This window comes from Rana temporaria, chromosome 11 (assembly GCF_905171775.1).
Source record: "Rana temporaria chromosome 11, aRanTem1.1, whole genome shotgun sequence".
In the NCBI taxonomy this organism is placed as follows: Eukaryota; Metazoa; Chordata; class Amphibia; order Anura; family Ranidae; genus Rana; species Rana temporaria.
Genome location: NC_053499.1, coordinates 130,807,920 through 130,830,988, shown reverse-complemented (window position 1 = coordinate 130,830,988; position 23,069 = coordinate 130,807,920). Strand labels below are relative to the sequence as shown.

Sequence of the window (23,069 nt, the reverse complement as noted above, 5' to 3'; positions counted from 1 at the left end):
AGCGTAAATGGTCCGGCGTAAGCACGCCTAATTCAAATGAGGATGAGGGGGGCGTGTTTTATGTAAATTACTCGTGACCCGACGTCATTGACGTTTTTTACGAACGGTGCATGCGCCGTCCGTGGACATATCCCAGTGTGCATTGCTCCAAAGTACGCCGTTCCGACGTGAACGTAAATTACGTCCAGCCCGATTCGCATACGACTTACGCAAACAACGTAAAAAGATAGGCCTGTTCCGACGTCCATACCTTGCATGGGCTGCACCACTTAGGTAGCAGCTTTATGTTTATGCCGGCGTATCTCTAACGTAAACGGCGTAACTAATTGCGACGGGCGCACGTACGTTTCTGAATCGGCGTATCTAGTCATTTGCATATTCTACACTGAACTCAACGGAAGCGCCACCTAGCGGCCAGCGTAAATATGCACCCTAAGATACGGCGGCGTAGGAGACTTACGCCGCTCGTATCTTAGCCTAATTTAAGCGTATCTGGTTTCCAAGGGCCAGATAAAAGAAGGCAAAGGGCACCATATGGTCCCTGGGCCGCGGTTTGGAGACCACTGCCCTAGACAAAAAGGAGCAGTTAACCCATACAGTGCTGGCACAGCTTCACTACACGGGTAAAAAAAATGCCTGGATTTAGATAAAAAAATGTATAAGATTATTAAGAACAACATAAACAACACTTTTTTTTTATTAAAGTGTTTTTTTACCTGCAGTATCCAGTGCGCTCTAATAATATCAGTTATGCGCACTGGTACAATAGAGTCAGTGACTGGATGAGAGTCCTAATATCCAGCTGCTGTCTGATAGCAATGATAATAGGCAGGCACATCTTGGGCTAGATTCAGGTAGGGGCGCGCAATGTTACGGCGGCGTAGCGTATCGTATTTACGCTACGCCGCTGTAAGTTAGAGAGGCAAGTGCTGTATTCACAAAGCACTTGCCTTCTAAGTTACGGTGGCGTAGCGTAAATGGGGCTGGCGTAAGCGCGTAATTCAAATGTGGATGAGGGGACGTGTTTTATGTTAATTCTTGGTGACCCGACGTGATTGACGTTTTTTACGAGCGGCGCATGCGCCGTCCGTGTACATATCCCAGTGTGCATTGCTCCAAAGTACGCAGCAAGGACGTATTGGTTTCGACGTGAACGTAAATTACGTCCAGCCCTATTCACGGACGAGTTACGCAAACAACGTAAATTTTTCAAATTTAGACGCGGTAACGTGGGAACGACGGCCATACTTAACATTGCGTGCGCCTCCTAATAGCAGGAGTAACCTTACGCCGAAAAAGCCTAACGTAAACGACGTAAAAAAATAGCGCCGGGCGTACGTAAATTTGTGAATCGGCGTATCTAGTCATTTGCATATTCTACGCCGAAAACGACGGAAGCGCCACCTAGCGGCCAGCGTAAATATGCACCCTAAGATACGACAGTGTAAGAGACTTACGCCAGTCGCATCTTAGGCCCCGTACACACGACCGAACATGTCTGCTGAAACTGGTCCGCGGACCAGTTTCAGCAGACATGTTCGGTCGTGTGTACCGCCGAGCGGACAGGTTTCCAGCGTACATTTGTCCGCCAGACCGCTTTCGAGCGGACAAATGTTTCTAAACATGTTTAGAAACATGCCCGCTGGAATCCTGTCCGTCGGACATGTTCGGTCGTCTGTACAGACTTACCGTACATGTCCGAGCGGCCGCCATCCCTCGCATGCGTCGAATGACTTTGACGCATGCGTGGAAGCATTGAACTTCCAGGGCCGCGCACGTCGCCGCGTCATCGTCGCGGCAACGGCGGGGCCTCGTCACCGCGTATTGTGTACGCGCGGATTTCTGTATGATGGTGTGTACAGCCATCATACAGAAATCTCCGGGCGGGCATGTCCGCTGAAAACGGTCCGGCGGACCGTGCGTAGGCTAATGTCGGCGTATCCTGCTTTCTGAATACAGACAGAAGATACACCGGCGCAGATTTGAATTTACGCGGCGTATCTATAGATAGGCCGGTGTAAATTCTCTCTGAATCTAGCCCCTTGTTTTTCAGAACAGGCAAATGAAAGTAGATCTGGGATCGTCTTTTATTAATCAGAGTGGCCATAGACAGGCAGATGTCTCATTGAAAAGAATGGGTAGGAGATATCTTCCCATACATAAGCAAGGTGTCATGCTGGGACTCAGCGCTTACAGAATCCTTTTATTCTTCACTAGTCTCCATAGAGAATGAAGGATCAGGCAAAGTCTCCCTGTGTGATAACAAGCACCGCCAACCATTACAGGCAATGGTTATCCCCGCCTAGAAGATGAAAGACGTCCTGATTACAGACGATAGAAACCAGGGACATTGTGTGCTATCAGTCTGCTGATTATTGCGCATTACTGCTTCTCGGATTATGTTATATAATCATTGCACTTTAGTGAAACTGGCACAAAAGTAACATTTCGACGTCTTGCTGTCTTTTTTATGAAAATAAATTTACCAACACAATATTTTCCCATTCCAAGCGATGCAACAAGGGAATCCAGATAATAAGTGAACAAGTCTCCAGTGTTCTAAATTATACAGCAAGTAGCTGACAGCAAATGTTTGGCGTTTTAAATTATGTAATAAACACGGAACGCGTCTTTTCCACCTCCTTAATCAGTTTGTTACAAGAGTGATTTCCGCCAAGGAACCTATTTTCACTGGTTACAGTAATCAGCATGGGACCAGTTCTCAATTCAGTTATGTGTTCCTGGCCCAAAGCTACAGACCTGAGCATGAGTTATATGGAATACAAAGAAACATTCTCTGTCTGGTGCTTTACAGATGGGAAGTTCAGTTAGAACGATATGTGTCACTATGCTGAAACATTAAAGTGGATGTAAACCCTCCATACACCCAGTGACGTGAACAGCCTCAGATGATACACTGAGATAAACCAAATCTCCCTACATCAGCGGCGGCTGGTGCTCAAAAATTTTGGGGGGGGGGGCGCAAACGAAAAAAAAAAAAAGAAAAAAAATGCAGCCTCACTGTGCCCATCAAATGCAGCCACTGTGCCATCAATTGTCACCACTGTGCCATGCCATCAAACGCAGCCACTGTGCTATCAATTGTCACCACTGTGCCATGCCATCAAATGCAGTCACTATGCCATCAATTCGCACCACTGTGCCATGTGTAACGGAATGACCCGTGACACCCAAAGACTTTGTGAGGATGGAGGATACTCCTGCGTCAGCGTCACTGATAACTCTTGGGTCTGAGTCCACTCTGTGCCCTTTGGGCATGGGGTGGCAAGTGAATCATAATTCATGTATTACATGAGATGGGACATCACTGATAGTTCGTATTGCAGGATTTTGAGACACTGCAAGATGTTGGTTAATTGTGACCCCAACCAGTCAATAGTGACTCATCTCTCTGTGAAGACTGTTAATATGTTAAATAAGGCTGGATTTTGAAAGGCCTTTAATTGTGTGATAACACTGTCTACAGCCTAGTGATGCTCAGAGGTGTGAATAGGTGTCAAGCTGTATGCGGAGACGAAACGTCTGCCTAGGAAACTCAGTGTGTGAAGGTGGTTTGTTTGTTATGCTTTTAATTAAGGAATGTTTAGTAATTAGCCTTAGTGTGTGATTAGGGGGGTGGAGATCTCATTGTTGCTTTAATGCCTTGTACTGTATAAAAAAGCTGAGAAGGAACCATTAAAGTATCATTACATTTGGAACAAGTACAGAGCTGTGTCTCGTCTTGATTCTGGGCAAATGAAATGGGATCGGGTCCTGACGGTTGGAGTGTCGATAAGCTGTCTTGGATGTGATGGAAGGTCGTAAACGGTGGTGACCGTTACACCATGCCATCAAACGCAGCTACTGTGCCATCAATTATCACCACTGTGCCATGCCATCAAACGCAGCCACTGTGCCAGCAATCAGCGGCGCATTACGAGGGGAATATCTCCTAAACCGTGCAGGTTTAGGAGATATTCTTTATACCTACAGGTAAGCCTTATTATAGGCTTACCTGTAGGTAAAAGTGAAAAAAGTGGGTTTAAAACCACTTTAAGAACTCATCCCAAAACAAGTAAAAAAGGTAAAAAAGTGGTATAGTAAAAGGGAAAATCTCCAAAGGCCACTCAGTGAAGAAGGGTTAAGTAGAAAAAGTCCAACATAAATCTTTGTGATAAGAACAGCGATGAAGAGTGATCAAGTGAACGCCAATCTTCTACACTTAGGATAGATCTTCACACTGCACCCGTGAATTAGGACTGCCTGCTTAGCAGAGGGAGAGACTGCTTTGCATCAGTCTCATAACACGCAGGGAAGTCAGGTCTCCCTAGAACCAGTCTGTATGGTGGCCGGATAGGACTCAGCAATGGATCCAGGGTTGATGCAAAAATGATATAAAGAAAAGGACTCTCATAGCGTATTATGTATAAATAAAAGGGATTTAATAAGGTAATGCACTTACAGTTAGAAGATGATAGTGCAGCATAAAGTGTAATGAAGAGCTATGGTGTCTCCTCTCCGATGCCTCTCGCTACTCAGACAAAACACCGCCGACGCTACAGGACGGAACGCGATGACGTCACGGCACCCTGCGATCGTTTCGTCACAACAGGGGATTAGCCGGATGATAGGAAATCGTATTCTCTACATTGTGACATCAAAAAAAAATTTTTTTGGGGGGTTTACATCCACTTTAAATCAGCTCATCATCTTCTACCTATAACTGAAGCACCACTTTTCTTTAGACTGATCCTTCCAAGTCGCCCATGCCAAACATGGATGTGCTTTTAATTTATCTACAGAAAAGACAGGTAAAAGCTGATTGGTTCCTAAAGTGGGACACAATTTCCCTGCAGGCGTGTCTCAGTGGACAGTCGCTTCCTTTCATGAACTGACAATTGCTAAGCTGGGGTTATTAAAGTGAAAATTGTTAGGCTACCCAAATGCTGACCATAGACAGAATGATTTCTTGTCCATGCCAACAGCCATTCAGCTAAATAAATTAAGTATAAAATGTTGTAAAAACTGCGATTCTTGAAATGTAAACAGTCACTGGAAAAATATCAATTTCCCTGGAAATGATTCATCGTCACGTGCTCGGGGATATGGAAAATGAAGGCAGATGTCACATCGATTCAACAGTCCACCATTCTATGCAATTGTTCACACTAATAATATTTCTCCTCCATCTAGCAGATGGTTCTCCTCCAAGGACCAGAATTATCCGTGACGTTGAATAATCAGTTTGATGTCTATGCCACTTAAAACGTTCTTTCACCCATTACATGAACCTGCTCTCATTGCGTTCCTTTCCTCTCTCTATTACAGAACTGAGACACCTTTTAATATTTTTGTTATAGTGCAATTTTGTGCTGCAAAACAGCACTTCCTACTTTCTCACCTAGATGAGAATAACATATCTATAGTCAGGGCTTTTTTTCAGGGGGAACTCAGTTCCACCACCTCTGGCTCAGACCCTTTGGTGTCTGCTCACCACAATCACTTGTAAACACAGAAGTCTGGTTTTTGTGTTTACAAGTGACAGCTCTGCACTCTGTGTGTAACCCCCATAATCTATGCACTCTGTATGTTATGCAATCCTGGTATTTAATGTCCCTTTAAGCCCTTCCCGACGGCCGTACGACTATATACAGCCGCAGGGTGGTTCTACTTCTCTGGGACGCCGTCTTTCCCGCGCAGCGGGGTACTTCTGTGCTGGCCGTGTCCCTTGGACACAGCCAATCACAGATCGCCGCGAACGGCCAATCGGAGTGGCCGTTTGGTAGGCGATCTGTGCGGCCAATGAGAGATGACCTCAAATGTAAACATATGAGATCATTTTTCATTGCCGGCTCTCACAATGACAGCGTGCTGTCAGGGGAGAGAGGAGACGGATCTGTGTCTCTTGTACATAGAGACACAGATCGGTCACCTCCCCCAGTCACCCCCCTTCCCCCACAGTTAGAACACTAATTAGGGTACACATTTAACCCCTTCCTCACCCCCTAGTGTTAACCCCTTCCCTGCCAGTCACATTTATACAGTAATTAGTGCATTTTTATAGCACTGATTGCAGTATAAATGTGAATGGTGCCAAAAATGTGTCCGATGTGTCCGCCATAATGTCGCAGTCGCAATAAAAATCGCAGATCGCCGCCATTACTAGTAAAAAAAAAAATAATAAAAAATAATAATTCTGTCCCTTATTTTGTAGGCGCTATAACTTTTGCACAAACTAGTCGCTTATTGCGATTTTTTTTTTTTTAACTAAAAATATGTAGAATACGTATGGGCCTAGACTGAGGAATTTTTTTTTTTTTTTTATTGAGCTATTTATTATAGCAACAAGTAAAAAATATTTAATTTTTTTCAAAATTGTCGCTCTATTTTTGTTTATAGCACAAAAAATAAAAACCGCAAAGGTGATCAAATACCACCAAAAGAAAGCTCTGTTTGTGGGGGAAAAAAAGGACGTCAATTTTGTTTGGGAGCCACGTCGCACGACCGCGCAATTGTCAGTTAAAGCAACGCAGTGCCGAATCGCAAAAAGTCCTCTGGGCAGGAAGGGGGTTTAAGTGCCCAGTAAGGAAGTGGTTAAGGCCCTTCTACTGTTTGTGAAAACTGAACAGGGTCGTGGTTGAGTTCCTGCACCTATTTTCTGAGAAAAAAAGCTCTGGGCCATATTCTGAGTATAGTTACGATGGAGTATCTCAGGATACTCCATCGTATCTCTCTTTTTTGACCCGGGTATCTATGCGAGTGATTCTTAGAATCATTTTCGCATAGATACGCTTAAGATCCGACATGTGTAAGTCACTTACACTGTCGGATCTTAAATGTAATTACCCAGCCGGCCGCTAGGTGGCGTTTACGTTCAGGTCTCATTTGTTTATGCAAATGAACCTGATACGCCGATTCCCGAACGAATTCGCGTTGCGTAACCGTCGCTAACGTCGTTTGCGTAAGCGTAAGGTTACCCCTGCTATATGAGGGGTAACCTTACGCCAGTCCCACGTAGGCCATGTTAAGTATGGCGTCGGGTCCGCGTCGTGTTTCCCATCGGGTACGTCGTTTTACTAAGTCGTTCTTGAATACGACTTTAAGTCAATGACGCACACGTCGGCGTCATTGACGTTTTACGCCGAGAACTGGAGCATGCGCACTGGGCTATTTTAAGCACGGCGCATGCGCAGTTGGTTAGAATAGTGGGCGCGCTTACGCCGGGCCAAATACACTCTGCCACCCCAAACTACAGAGCAAGTGTTTGGGGAATACAGCACTTGCTCCTGTAGGTTGGGGCGGCGGAGTGTAAATGGCTTACGCGCCGCCCGCCGAAAATGTAAGAGAATATGGCCCTCTGTCTATAGATAAACCCAGCAGAGAGTCAGAATTCTTCCTGATCACATAAGCAAGTAAAGATTGTACCTGAATATATGTTTGTATTTTGATTAAAAATGTAATAAAAATATTTTTTGACACAAAGAAAAATGCAGAGGAAGGGTAACAAAAAAAGTTTAATCAATTTCGGTTGTAGATAAAATAAAAAGATTATAAAGAGAGTTTATTAAATGTTCATCTCTTTGGACAAAGGATTGTTTTATCTGTGACCAATCACAGATTTAAAACCAACTATGCAAAATATACTTGAACTCAACTGTTTGTCTATAAACATGCTGTAAAATGCGAGTAACGCGGTTGACGAGCGTTTCACAATACGAGCACTGTATTTAAAAAAATCCTAACTCGGTTTGCTAGTGTTGTCTCGCAAAACGAGCAGGATTCAAGCCAAATCAGTGTGCAGTACCGCGTTTGGCCTGAGGTGGGGGGGCGCCGAAGCCGAGCAGAGCCGTTCAGTAATGCTCAGAAAACCTCGAAAATACTCAGTTCCCTAGCTTTTCCGAGTTCAGCCGAGCTGTCCTCAGGCCTTTCTGGGTGTTTCCGAGGCTCTCCGGCGCCCCCCCTCCACTTCTGGCCACATGCGGTATTGTATGCAATTGAAGTCAATGCGGAATAAATTATTTTTGTTTCCATTGACTTCTATGGGGAAACTCCACATTGATATGTGAGTACCTTGGATTATGAGCATTCTCCTGGAACAGATTATGCTCGTAATCCGAGGTACCATTGTAGACAGTTGGTCTCTGATGGAAATTGGTGGTGATTATCATGTCTGTGGACAGCAGAAGACACACCTACCCCTGGCTCACCATTCCCAGAACAATGGGAATTAGCGTTGTCCTGTTTTATCTGACATAATGTCAATGTCAGGATTGCACACCTCTGTCCTTCTAAATTCATTAAAATGGTCCATCAATAGAAACGTGCATGTTATTTATTACAGGAATTATCATTAGATGGTCAGATTGTGTCTTCCCATCTGACTACCACCAAAATGAATATCAAGGTGATCGTGTTATCCAGACAAAGCTTATAGATTGTACAGCTACTGGGAGGCGTGGTAGCACTGGACCAGTAGAAATGATAACTGGTTTTATTTTAAAAAATGAGGTGTTCTCCTTGGAATTGGTGAACCCATAATAGAAGTATATTGCAGCGCTGTGGATAAAGGGGTACCACTGGTCTTCCTGTACGGGGCCCGGGCCAGCAGGGGGCCCAGGCAGTAGGGTGAATTTGATGTGGGCAGGGAGGGTGATCGGCCAGGCGGGGAAGGGGGAGGGGCAATTACTGAAACCAATCCCCCTGTATGGATCTCTCTGCAGCAACTGAAAGCAGGCTTCTTCTCCTCTTCCTCCTGTTGGCTTTTAGCTGCTGCAGATAGAGCCATACAAAGGATAGTAATTGCCCCCCTGCCACACTGATCACCCTCCCTGCGCACCATACGTTTCCCCCCTGCTGCCCAGGCCCCCCTGTGTACCCCCTACCCCTGCAGTGCTGCTGGCTTCCTTTTTTTCCTTCCTGTCGGCAGCTGCAAGTACACAAAAGGATCATTCAAGATGGAGATTGGGGAAAGGGTCCGATAAATATGTCATACAGTGGAACCTCAGTTTAAGAGTAACTTGGTTTGAGAGCGTTTTGATTTCCGAGCAACTTTTTTTTTAAATTCTGACACGGTTTGTGAGTGTTGACTCGCAAGACGAGCATAATTCAAGTTAAATAGGCCTGCAGTATCTCATTTGGCCTGAGGTACGCGGGCGCAGGAGCCGAGAAAAGCCGAACATTGGCCTGCAGTACCTCATTTGGCCTGAGGTACGGGGGAGCAGGAATTGAGCCGAAGTGTCCTTGGGCCTTTACGGCCGTTTTCGGCGCTCTCTGGCGCCCCCCACCAATTATTTTCTATTCCATTGACTTCAATGGGAAGACTCGATTTGATATGCGAGTACTTTGGATTACGAGCATATTCCTGGAACGGATTATGCTCGTAATCCGAGGTTCAACTGTATTTAGACACAATTTAGATCCCAGGCTACTGCCAACCAACTGTGTACAGAGCGCCTCCATGTTGTCATATTGCATTGAATTTTACAGAAATAAAAGTGCTACAGATTGAAAAAGAAAAGGTAATTTTTATTAACATTAAAGGGGTCGTAAATTTACAATTTTTTTTTTCCCTAAATCGCTTCCTCTACCTTAGTGCAGTCCTCCTTCACTTACCTCACCCTTCCATTTTGCTTTTAAATGTCCTTATTTCTTCTGAGAAATCCTCACTTCCTGTTCTTCTGTCTGTAACTCCACACAGTAATGCGAGGCTTTCTCCCTGGTGTGGAGTGTCGTGCTCGCCCCCTCCCTTGGACTACAGAAGAGTCAGGACGCTCTCTACGTTGCAGATAGAGAAAGGAGCTGTGTGTTAGTGGGCGTCCTGACTCTCCTGTAGTCCAAGGGAGGGGGCGAGCACGACACTCCACACCAGGGAGAAAGCCTTGCATTACTGTGTGGAGTTACAAACAGAAGAACAGGAAGTGAGGATTTCTCAGAAGAAATAAGGACATTTAAAAGCAAAATGGAAGGATGAGGTAAGTGAAGGAGGACTGCACTAAGGTAAAGAAAGCTATTTAGGAAAAAAAAAATTGTACCTTTACAACCCTTTTAAGTTACATCATGGCTTGTGTAGCAATTGCATATAATATACTATTTTTTTTAGGGTTGTCCCGATACTGATACCAGTATCGTGTCGGTATCGGGACCGATACCGAGTATTTGCGGAGTACTTGTACTCCCGCAAATGCCCCAGATGCCTGAATAGAATACTTGTCCACCCCCCCACCCCCCGCCGCATACCGCAAAGCCGCCCCTGCCGCGTTAATCAGCGTGCGGGGAACATTACAGGCAGCTTTAGTTTGAATAGCTGTATTCCCCGCCGTGCCGTATATAGACACTCCCCCTTGCTTGGGATTGGACAGATCCGTCCAATCCCGAGCAAGGGGGAGTGTCTATACATGGCGCGGCAAGGAATGGACAGCTATTCAAACGAAATTTGCCTGTAATGTTCCCCGCACGCTGATTAATGCGGCAGCGGCATCATCATCTACTAGGTATGGGGGATATGGCTGCAATATATGGGGGGACATGGCTGGATATATGTGGGGGGACATGGCTGCAATATGTGGGGGGACATGGCTGCAATATATGGGGGGATATGGCTGCAATATGTGGGGGGACATGGCTGGATATATGTGGGGGGACATGGCTGGATATATGTGGGGGGACATGGCTGGATATATGTGGGGGGACATGGCTGCAATATGTGGGGGGACATGGCTGCAATATATGGGGGGATATGGCTGCAATATATGGGGGGACATGGCTGGATATATGTGGGGGGACATGGCTGGATATATGTGGGGGGACATGGCTGGATATATGTGGGGGGACATGGCTGCAATATGTGGGGGGACATGGCTGCAATATATGGGGGGACATGGCTGCAATATGTGGGGGGACATGGCTGGATATATGTGGGGGGACATGGCTGGATATATGTGGGGGGACATGGCTGGATATATGTGGGGGGACATGGCTGGATATATGTGGGGGGACATGGCTGCAATATGTGGGGGGACATGGCTGCAATATATGGGGGGACATGGCTGCAATATATGGGGGGACATGGCTGGATATATGTGGGGGGATATGGCTGGATATATGTGGGGGGGACACAGCTGGTTATATGTGGGGGGACATGGCTGCAATATGTGGGGGGACATGGCTGCATTTGGGGACACATTTAAAAAAAAAGTATCGGTATTCGGTATCGGCGAGTACATGAAAAAAAGTACTCGGTCCTAAAAAAGTGGTATCGGGACAACCCTAATTTTTTTATTTGCTATTTTTTCCCCCCAGGAAAGTGGCGTTACCCTTTAAGCCAGGGGTCTCCAAACCTTTCGAACAAAGGGCCACTTTATTGTCCTTCAGACTTTAGGAGGGCCAGATTGTGGCCAGCAGGGGCAGAAAATGTCACAGGCTCAGCATCAGTGAGAACAAATATGGCCTCAGGGTTGGTAGCCAATAGGAGGATGAGTATACCCCTATTAGTAGGAGGTATAGTATACCATCATTGGGATCGTTGGAAGATATAGTGCCCCATTGTTGATGTCAGTGGGACAAAAGGTGCCTCATATCAGTGGGAGGAATTGTGCCCCAAGGGCCAGATACAGACTAGCAAAGGGCCACATCTGGCCCTCGGGCCGCAGTTTGGAGACCCCTGCTTTAAGCTGACATAAGCTAGCGGTTTTGTAGCAGCAATTTGTAACAGATACATAATTGGAGTCCTTATCATTTTGTTACGAAGTATTTCATGTGAATTACAGCATAGCAGCAGAATTGCCATTTTTTTCCTCCTCATAGACTTTTAAATGTCTGAATAATCTATGGATCCAATAACGCAGGATTCTTCCCCAAAAAGCTAATATCCTTTTTTGAGCTTTGGTGACAAACCACACAACGATCAGGAGTAGATGAGATTCATTAGAGCAGGGGTGGCAAACTCAAATTCATTGGGGGCCGCATTAGCAGTATGGTTGACCTCAAAGGGCCGGTTGTATCTGTAAGACTGGTTTTATGGAGCGCAGGGTTCAGGAGTTTGCTGCGTACGAAATGCAGGATACAGGAGTATGCTATGGACCGTGTGCAATATCTGACCTCTGCACCCTCCACTCTCCTTCCATCCTCCCATCCACCCTGGGATGGGATGGGGTAGGATGAGATGGGATGGGGTGGGGTGGGGTGGCGTGGGGTAGGATAGGGTCGGGATGGGGGTGGATGGGATGGGGTGGGGAGGCCGTAGGATAGGATGGGGACGAGATGTGGTGGTATAGGATGGCATGGGGTGGGGTGGATTGGGATGGGATGGGGTAGGATGGGATAGAATGAGATGGGATGGGGTATGGTGGGGTGGGATAGGATGGGATGGGCTACCTGACATACATGGACCTACCTGACATACACAATGACTTCACCTACCTGACATACACTGACCTGACCTACCTGACATTCACTGACCTCACCTACCTGACATACATGGACCTACCTGACATACATGGACCTACCTGACATACACAATGACTTCACCTACCTGACATACACTGACCTGACCTACCTGACATTCACTGACCTCACCTACCTGACATACATGGACCTACCTGACATACATGGACCTACCTGACATACATGGACCTACCTGACATACACAATGACTTCACCTACCTGACATACATGTAACATGGACCTACCTGACATACACCCATCATTTGTCACGGCAGGCAGCCAGCCAGCCAGAAAGGAGGGGAGGAGGGGAGAGCCAGCCGCCTGAGCCGGGATCTTTACAGTGCAATGTGCATGCTGTGGAGGAGGCTTGTAATTGCCGCCTTGTGGAGTTTGCGGCGCCTATGATGGACGTCACACGTCCCGCGGTCCCGGGATTGGATCTCCGGGATGTCCATCATAGGAGCCGGGTGTACCAAGATGGCCGACCGCTCCGGAGCTAGGCCGAAGCCGCGGCCTTTCCTAAGGCCGAGGCAGCGGTGCGCTCCGCGGATCACAGATCGGTCACGATCTGTTGCACCACTAGTGGCAATGGACGGACCGTTGTGCGGGCCACATGGCAAGGTCTGGCGGGCCGGATTCGGCCCGCGGGCCTTGTGTTTGCCACCCCTGCTTTAGAGTAAAGAAATGTAACCAGCACACCAAGGATTCCTCAAAGGGGTCCAAAGCTTTATTTTCGTGGTCACATAGTAAACATATGGCAACGTTTCGGAGCAACGCAGGGCCCCTTTGTCAGGTAAGTGGACTTGTTGCGTTTGGACTTGTTGCGTCTGGACATTGTGAGGCGTCAGGAATTGCATGACAAAACGTTTTAGATGTGAATGGGGGTTCAGACTGAGAGGTCAGCAATGACCAGCTTCCATTTGAAAATATGAGTAAGCGCTAAGTATTAGTGCGAAACGCGTCAGATGTGTGTGTCCTATTTTTCTTGCTGTGGCTTGTAGTGTTTTTTTTTTATCCAATTTTACCAATAAAGGCAACCAAAGAAATGTTCCTGGAGTGCGGCTGTCCAAATATTTCTAGTTCTCAGCTTCCGTTAGAACCTCTGCAGTTTTACTGCGACAGGGCGGAACCTGTGCGCCAGATCACGTACAGTATATATACTTGACCTGACATTTCTGGATAGGAGGTGCGCATGCACGCCGTGAGCAGCTTGCTTCTACTGTGAGTACACACAGTGAAAACTGATCGGTGGGTCCATGGTACCCGATGTCCACCGGTTTATATTTGGAGACAGTACACAACATTGGCACCATGTCTTTTGAGTTATCAGCTAATATCACAAATTCCCATACACAGGGCGATAAAAAAAAATAAAAAACTTCTGAACTACCTCTATCATTATGCATGTACCTGCCATGTGCAAAGGATCATGGGATTTGTAGTTTGCCTAGATAGATAGATAGATAGATAAAGCCCTTAACAAAAATGGCGGACGTGCGCCCGTAATCTGCAATGAGCATGCGCGGTGCTTTGTTTTGGTTCGGAGGGGAAAGGTGAGAGGTTGGAGTGGTTATGAAAGTTTTTTTCCGGTGGTTGTATAACGTGGAGGAAGAAGAGACGAGCGGCCATAGAGGAGAATGGAGAGCGCCGGACTTCCTCCATTACCTGACATTAGCGGCATGAAGCGGCAGCTGCTGGAGGGGGAGATCGAGGAGGAGGAGTTCTTCTGTCTGGTGATGTCCACCCTGGGGGAGCACAGGACCTACCGTCACCTCCCCCACCTCATCCACAGCCTCACACACACCCAGCCCGGCCTGTATGGACGAATCATGGACATACACCGGGAATACTTCCTCCAGGTAATAGCAGAAGCTCTCCTGTGATGAATGTGTATGGATGGGGGAGGAAAGGAGAAAACTATTTAGTCATTTTGCAGTCTGTCTACCATTGGGGGCATTTTCCTTCACTTCCTGTTCCTGAGACACAACAGGAAGTCAAAGGAAATGTCACAAAGTGAGGGCAAGTCCACTCTTAGGCCCCAATCGGATCTGCTATTAGATCAACGCCTCCCAGAAAAAACATCAAACGCTGTGCCCATCAAATGCTGCCAGTGTGCCCATCAGTTGCTGCCAGTGTGCCCCATCAAATGCTGCCAGTGTGCCCATCATTTGCCACTACTGTGCCCCATCAAATGTCTGCCAGTGTGCCCCATCAGATGCCGCCAGTGTGCCCCATCAATTGCCGCTACTGTGCCCCATCAGATGCCGCTACTGTGCCCCATCAGATGCTGCCAGTGTGCCCATCAGTTGCCTCTACTGTGCCCCATCAGATGCCGCTACTGTGCCCCATCAGATGCTGCCAGTGTGCCCCATCAGATGCTGCCAGTGTGCCCCATCAGATGCTGCCAGTGTGCCCCATCAGATGCTGCCAGTGTGCCGATCAAAGGCCGCTACTGTGCCCCATCGGATGCTGCCAGTGTGCCCCATCAGTTGCTGCTACTGTGCCCCATCATATGCTGCCAGTGTGCCCATCAGTTGCTGCTACTGTGCCCCATCATATGCTGCCAGTGTGCCCATCAGTTGCTGCTACTGTGCCCCATCAGATGATGCCAGTGTGCCCATCAGTTGCCGCTACTATGCCCCATCAGATGCTGCCAGTGTGCCCATTAATTGCCGCTACTGTGCACCATCGGATGCTGCCAGTGTGCCTATTAATTGGCGCTACTGTGCCCAATTGGATGCTGCCAGTGTGCCAATCAATTGCTGCTACTGTGTCCCATTGGTTGCTGCCAGTGTGCCCATTAATTGCCGCTACTGTGCCCCATGGGATGCTGCCAGTGTGCCCATCAATTGCCGTTACTGTGCCCCATGGGATGCTGCCAGTGTGCCCATCAATTGCCGTTACTGTGCCCCATGGGATGCTGCCAGTCTGCCCATTAATTGCCGCTACTGTGCCCCATCGGATGCTGCCAGTGTGCCCATCAATTGCCGTTACTGTGCCCCATGGGATGCTGCCAGTGTGCCCATCAATTGCCGTTACTGTGCCCCATGGGATGCTGCCAGTGTGCCCATCAATTGCCGTTACTGTGCCCCATGGGATGCTGCCAGTGTGCCCATCAATTGCCGTTACTGTGCCCCATCGGATGCTGCCAGTGTGCCCATCAATTGCCGCTACTGTGCCCCATCGGATGCTGCCAGTGTGCCCATCAATTGCCGCTACTGTGCCCCATTGGATGCTGCCAGGCTGCGATGCACAGTGTGCCAATTATGCTTTACCTTTGCAGGGAAACAAAGAGGAAGTAACGCCCATCAGGGTTTACTTCCTCTTTAAAAGCCTTTACAAGTTACCAGTTTGGAGTTACACGGGAGGTCTGGTGCAAAAATGATGATTGCTCTGACTCTGACGTTCATGGCAATACCTCACATGTGTGGTGCGATCCCTGTTTACATATGCATGTGGGGCCTACAGGCGCGTTCGCATTTGTGCATTAGCACGGGGGAAGGGGGCACTTTAACCTTTTTTTTTTTTTATCAACTTTATTGCTATTGCAAGGGATAAGCAACATCTCCTGTAAATAGCATGGGCCGTGACAGGTCCTCTTTATGGAGAGCCTCGGAAATGCTCGGGGAGAGTTTGCCTGACCTCAAGGCTCGGGAACTGAGTATTTACGAGTTTTTCCGAATATTTCTGAACGGTGCCCCCCCAAACCTTTGGCCAAATGTGGTACTGCACACCGATGTGGCTTGAATCCTGCTTGTTTTGCAAGACAACACTCACAAACCAGGTCAGGATTAAAAAAAACAAAACAAAACGCTCGTTAACCGCGTTACTCGCAATCCGAGGTTTCACTGTATTGTGCATTCAAAATCTAGAGGGATAACGAAGAGTTGTAAGAAGCGTTGGGTAGGAGAGAGATGTACACCAAGGGTACAGATTGACTGACTGAGGACATCTAGTGGTAGAACAAAATACTGCAGGAGAAATCTCTGAATTGAAACTGAATACTACAGTAAAAAGCTGTTTTTGTTGTATTACGTTTGAACAGTGGCGGTGCGTCCATAGGGACGCAGGAGCGCCGCTCGCTCACAGCCAGTAAAATATACAGATTCATATACTGTATGAATCTGTATATTTTCGCCGCTGCCGCCCACTATTCAGCTGGCCGGATGTTGAGCGCCGGTCAGCTGAATAGCGGCAGCTGACTGGCTGTGTGGAAGTGCCTATCGGGGTCTGAGGCTGTAGTCGGCTTCCTGAAGCTCATCCTCGGGACGTACCGGCCGTACGTCCAAGGATAAGACTGACAGGCGTCTCAGCCAATCAGGTAACTTGATTGGCTGAAGCGTCATTGAGGGCGGGACGAGGGACATCGAGGGGCGTAGAAGCCATAAAGGTAAGTGCCAGGGGGGGGTAATGGGCACGGTGGCTACAAGTGGGGGCACAGTGGCTACAATTGGGGGCACAGTGGCGACAATTGGGGGCACAGTGGCGACAATTGGGGGCACAGTGGCGACAATTGGGGGCACAGTGGCGACAATTGGGGGCACAGTGGCGACAATTGGGGGCACAGTGGCGACAATTGGGGGCACAGTGGCGACAATTGGGGGCACAGTGGCGACAATTGGGGGCACAGTGGCGACAATTGGGGGCATAGTGGCGACAATTGGGGGCATAGTGGTGACAATTGGGGGCACAGTGGCGACAATTGGGGGCACAGTGGCTGTGTTTGATGGCATAGTGGTGACAATTGATGGCACAGTAGCTGCGTTTGATGGCATGGCACAGTGGCTGCGTTTTGATGGCATGGCACAGTGGCTGCGTTTGATGGCATGGCACAGTGGCTGCGTTTGATGGCATGGCACAGTGGCTGCGTTTGATGGCATGGCACAGTGGCTGCGTTTGATGGCATGGCACAGTGGCTGCGTTTGATGGCACAGTGGTTGCGTTTGATGGCACAGTGACTGCATTTGATAGCATGGCACAGTGGTGACAATTCATGGGTACAGTGAGGCTGCAATTGTTTTTTTTTTTTATTTTTTTTCCGTTTGCGCCCCCCCAAAAAATTTGAGCACCAGCCACCACTGCATTTGAATTGGCTATTCATTATTTTGTTATGTTGGTTGGAGTTCCACTTTAATGAATCTTTTCTTATTCCCCATAGAAGCCTTCTGACTTGCCCACCTATGAGGAGGAGCTGGAGATTGCAATGGCCTTATCTCTTGAGGAAGCCCAGTCTCCTGCTGGGCCTGGCTGCACAATTCCAGATCCTGTCTCCAATTCAAGTATCTCGTTTGCAGAAGCTGCTAAAAAATCGCCCGTCCTAAACGGCAATGGTGGCCAAAAACCCTCAACTAATGCCAAATGCAAGAAAGTCCACAATGACTTGACCACTGTAGAGCTTTCCCGAAGCCTTTCACAACTTGGGACTGCAGACCACTTGGGCAGCTTGTATAACGGCCAACCAGAACCGGAGGATTGTGTTCTGAACTGTGATGGGATGGCCGTTTTTAAAATCGAGTCGCCGATCACCAAGGCAGACAAGACGAAAAGGAGCAGAAGGGGCCGAAGAAAGAAAAACTCATCGGTTCCCAGAAATCCGGTGTTGGTGAAACCAGTGGTTGTTTGGTTCAGGAGAGACCTCCGACTCCATGATAATCCAGCTTTAATGGCTGCCTTGGAGCTGGGAGCTCCCATCATTCCCGTCTTCCTGTGGAGTTTGAGTGAGGAGATGGGTCAGAACTTCACATTGGCCACTGGCGGTGCGAGCAAATACTGGCTTCACCATGCTTTGTTCAGCCTCAATCTGTCTCTGGAGCAGAGCTATGGCAGCCACATAGTCTTCCGAGAGAACGATTCTTGTGTTGATGAACTTGTACGCCTTGTGCAGGAGACCGGGGCAGGCACCGTCCTAGTGAATGCAGTGTATGAGCCTTGGTTAAAAGACAGAGATGATCTTCTATCAGAGACATTGAAGAAACATGGCGTGACCTTTACAAGATACCACTCCTACTGCCTATATCAACCGTATTCAGTCAGTACAGAGGGTGTTGGACTACGAGGTAAGGATTAGGGTTGTCCCGATACCACTTTTTTGAGACCGAGTACAAGTACCGATACTTTTTTTGTACTCGCCGTTACCGAATACCGATACTTATTATTTATGTCAAGTGACTTGGGGCGTCACAATATGTCGGATATCAAGTCGTGGTAGTATGAACCCGACACTTATAGGGGTTTATTTTTATTTTTTGGAGTGTGTGTGTGTGTGTGTGTGTGTGTGTGTGTGTGTGTGTGTGTGTGTGTGTGTTTTTTATTTCTATTACGTTTCTTTTTCTTTTTTCTTTTTATTATGGTTTACTTTTCTCCTTTTTTTATTTTTATTATGGTTTACTTTTCTCCTTCTTTTTATATTTTTTATTTTTATTATGGTTTACTTTTCTCCTTTCTATTTTTTATTTTTATTATTGTTTACTTTTCTCCTTTCTATTTTTTATTTTTATTATTGTTTACTTTTCTCCTTTTTTCTTTTTATTATGGTTTACTTTTCTCCTTTTTTATTTTTATTATGGTTTACTTTTCTCCTTTTTTATTTTTATTATGGTTTACTTTTCTCCTTCTTTTTATATTTTTTATTTTTATTATGGTTTACTTTTCTCCTTTTTTATTTTTATTATGGTTTACTTTTCTCCTTTTTTTATTATGGTTTACTTTTCTCGTTTTTTTTTTTTAATATGGTTTACTTTTCTCCTTTCTATTTTTTATTTTTATTATTGTTTACTTTTCTCCTTTCTATTTTTTATTTTTATTATTGTTTACTTTTCTCCTTTCTATTTTTTATTTTTATTATTGTTTACTTTTCTCCTTTTTTATTTTTATTATGGTTTACTTTTCTTCCTTTTTTTTTTTTTTTTTTTTTTTTTTCATTTGGTCAGTGAAGACCTGATTCGTGCCCCCCATGGAACTATGCAGCAGTACATCACTTCAAATAATTTATCTATTGCATGGTTTGGGGGCTGCATGAACCATTAGCGCCAGGACTGGATGGATGGTTAAGAAAACGTAGTAAATGACTGCTTGTGGCTCATTTCTTTATGCTCACTATTCTGATTTCGTAGTGTGAAGTACGCCTTTACATTTGAAACATTGTGTTAAATATAGATCATTCATCGCTATGGTAATTGGTATTGGTGCCAGTCAGCTTATGGTATGAAAAAAAAAACTCTTTACAAAAGTAGAAATGACACCGCTTGCTGGGAATCACAGAGCCCACTTTATTTTATTGTTCAAAGAACTGTGACTAACCCCCCGTGTTCTTCTCCCCCCACCTTACACACCCCCACACAAGCATACGTGTCTTTTATATAGAATAGAAAGAAATCCTAAGGAAGAGAATTTTGCTGCACTTTATTAAAGCGGGGGTTCTCCCTAAAAACAATTTTTTTTTCTAGCATGCCATTCAGCATACTAGCGCGAGCTACAGTATGCCTTTATATATTTTTTTGGCGCCGTACTCACAGTTTAATCACGTAGTAAAGTTTCAGACTCCCCGCGGGGAATGGGCGTTCCTATGCAGAGGGAACGTGATTGACGGCCGGCTATGGCGCGTCACGCTTCACGAAAATAGCCGAAATAGGAGTTTGCTCTTCACGGCGCCTGCGCAGTCAGCTCCGATGTCTGTGCACAGGCGCCGTATAGCGCCGTGAAGAGCCGAGACCTACTCCGGCTATTTTCGGGAAGCGTGGCGCGCCATAGCCGGCCGTCAATCACGTTCCCTCTGCATAGGAACGCCCATTCCCCGCGGGGAGTCTGAAACTTTACTACGCGATTAAACTGTGAGTACGGCGCCAAAAAAAAAATATAAAGGCATACTGTAGCTCGGGCTAGTATGCTGAATGGCATGCTAGAAACTTGTTTTTTAGGGTGAAACACCACTTTAAGTAGAAGGCAGAGTTACCACAATTGATTAGGATTGCTTCATGCCATGATGATTAATAATAATGAAAACTTGAAAGAAAAAATCAGAATGTAAAATGTCAAGCATTAAAAAAAATAAAAATAATTATGGAACTATTTTTCTAACAAAAAATCATTTTAGGCCCCCAAAACACTGGGGGAGATTTACTAAAACCGAATCTCGCAGAATCTGGTGCAGCTGTGCGCGGTAGCCAATCGGCTTCTAATTTCAGCTGTGCGATTTGACATGTCAAATTGCATGCCAAATCGCAGCCTATTGCCAGCAAGCGGCACTGTCCGAATCAGTGCGGCGCCCCACCGATTCCCAAAAGTTCTTCCTGCTCTACTTTTTTTGGGCGACTTTGGGAGCGATTTCAATAGACATCTGCGCATGAATCCGCACAGATGTCTCTCAAATCTCCACCCGAACTCGCACTGAAATGCCGGGTTGAGTTCAGCCGAACGTGCACGATTTTTAAACCCACCTTCAGTGTGAACCTAGGCTAAAACCTGGAAACTGATGCAGGACTACACCAGATTTCGCACCCTCCAGTTTTTAAATCTCCCGCTATATATTTTCTGAAAGCAGAGACCATGGAGGATATAATAGTTGTATTTTTTTTTTTTTTAGAAGCCCCGCCTCCTGCAATTTACCAGTCCAATGACAGTGCCTCCATTGGCAGTAGAGACCCTGGCACCTGAAAAATAAAGGGGTGGTGATTGGTGTCAGGAGGGTGAAGCTTTATCTTAGGGACATTTCTGCACTAATGTTACTTTTTTGAACCTTTTAGGTCATGTTCCCCCCCTTTTTTTTTTTTTTTTTTATTAGTCAACTCCCATAAGAACTTCTTTTTTTTTCTTGTTTTCTAGGTATTGGCTCTGTGAGTCATTTCATGAGCTGCTGTGAAAGGAACTCCTCTTCTCCAATAGGAGACCCCCTGGAGGCTCCCACAAGCCTTCCTCTGCCATCATGCTGGCCTGACTCACTGGAGCTGGACAGACTGGATTTGGCAAAAATGCCTCGAAGGAAGGATGGCACTGTGGTAAGTTGGCAGATGTTCTCTATCATTTTATACACTAGAACAGTGATGGCAAACCTTGGCACCCCAGATGTTTTGGAACTATTTTTCCCATGATGCTCCACTACACTGCAGAGTGCATAAGGATCATGGGACAGCAGGGAAGCCCAGGACGTCGTATGACTATACGTGGGATGTGAAGTGTAACTTTAGTCAGAAAATTAAAGTAACATTAAGGGCCAGATTCGGGCAGGAGATACGACGGCGTATCTCCAGATACGCCGTCGTATCTCTGAGTGTGCGGCGTCGTATCTATGCGCCTGATTCTTAGAATCAGTTACGCATTGATTTGACTAAGATCTGACCGGCGTAAGTCTCTTACGCCGTCGTATCTAAGTTCCATATTTACGCTGGCCGCTAGGTGGCGCTTCTGTCGATTTACGCGAGGAATATGCAAATTAGGTAGATACGCCGATTCAGAAACGTACGTCCGGCCGGCGCATTTTTTACGTCGTTTACGTTAGGCTTTTTTCCAGCGTAAAGTTACCCCTGCTATATGAGGCGTATCCTATGTTAAGTATGGACGTCGTTCCCGCGTCAAATTTTGAAAATTTTACGTAGTTTGCGTAAGTCGTCCGTGAATGGGGCTGGATGTAATTTACGGTCACATCGAAACCAGTACGTCCTTGCGGCGTATTTTGGAGCAATGCACACTGGGATATGTCCACGGATGGCGCAATGCGCTGTTCGTGAAAAACGTCAATCACGTCGGGTCACGATTCATGAACATAAAACACGCCCCCCTGTTCATCATTTGAATGAGGCGTGCTTACGCCGGCCCATTTACGCTACGCCGACGTAACTTAGGAGGCAAGTGCTTTGTGAATACAGTACTTGCCTCACTATCTTACGTCGGCATAGTGCAAATGGGATGCGCTACGCCGGCAGAAAGATACGCCACCGTACGTGAATCTACCCCTAAATCTTCTTAATTTTTTTTTTTCTCCTAATTAAAATAACGAATGTGTAATGCCGCATTAACACGGTCTGAATTTCCTATGGAAAAAGTCACACAGAATTTTTTCATCGGATATTCCGACCGTGTGTGTGCACCATCTGACTTTTTCCGTCGGAAATTCCGACGGACTTAGAAAGAGAGCATGTTCTCTCTTTTTTTTTTTTCGGCGGGAAAAAATTCTATCAGAAATTCCGTTCTTCTGTATGGAATTCCAACTGAGAAAAAAACACGCATGCTTGGAAACAATTCGACGCATGCTCGGAAGCATTGAACTTCATTTTTCTAGGCTCGTCGTAGTGTTGTACGTCACCGCGTTCTTGACGGTCGGAATTTTGGTGTGTCCGTGTATATGCAAGACGGCTTGAGCGGAATTCCGTCGGAAAAACCCATCCGAGTTTATTCGGACGGAAAAAACGATTGTGTGTACAGGGGAATTTTATGTATTTGCAAAAAGAAAGATAACTCTAAAAATGGGATTTTATGGGCAATGAAAAAAAAATGGTTCCAAAAATATATAAAAAATATAAATGTAATAAAGAGAAATTACAAAAAATATTCCAATAATACAATATACATAGAAATGCAAACCACAAAATGGTACATAAAAACAGTACATAGAAAAGATGACGGTGCATGTATGA

The 23,069-nt window shown here is 46.3% G+C and overlaps 1 protein-coding gene across 2 annotated transcripts in view; it reads left to right on the top strand.

Moving 5' to 3' along the window:
- Nucleotides 1-13,952: 13,952 nt before the first annotated feature.
- The window catches only part of LOC120917690 (deoxyribodipyrimidine photo-lyase-like), a 27,753-nt gene continuing 18,636 nt past the window's right edge, over nucleotides 13,953-23,069 (top strand). The window contains exons 1-3 of one of the 2 annotated variants that reach the window (XM_040329159.1): nucleotides 13,953-14,300; nucleotides 17,600-18,497; nucleotides 21,262-21,434. In XM_040329159.1, the coding sequence (XP_040185093.1) occupies nucleotides 14,079-14,300; nucleotides 17,600-18,497; nucleotides 21,262-21,434 (1,293 nt within the window). In that variant the 5' untranslated portion in view covers nucleotides 13,953-14,078. The remainder of the gene's footprint in view (nucleotides 14,301-17,599; nucleotides 18,498-21,261; nucleotides 21,435-23,069) is intronic. The other variant, XM_040329158.1, reaches the window with a different exon arrangement.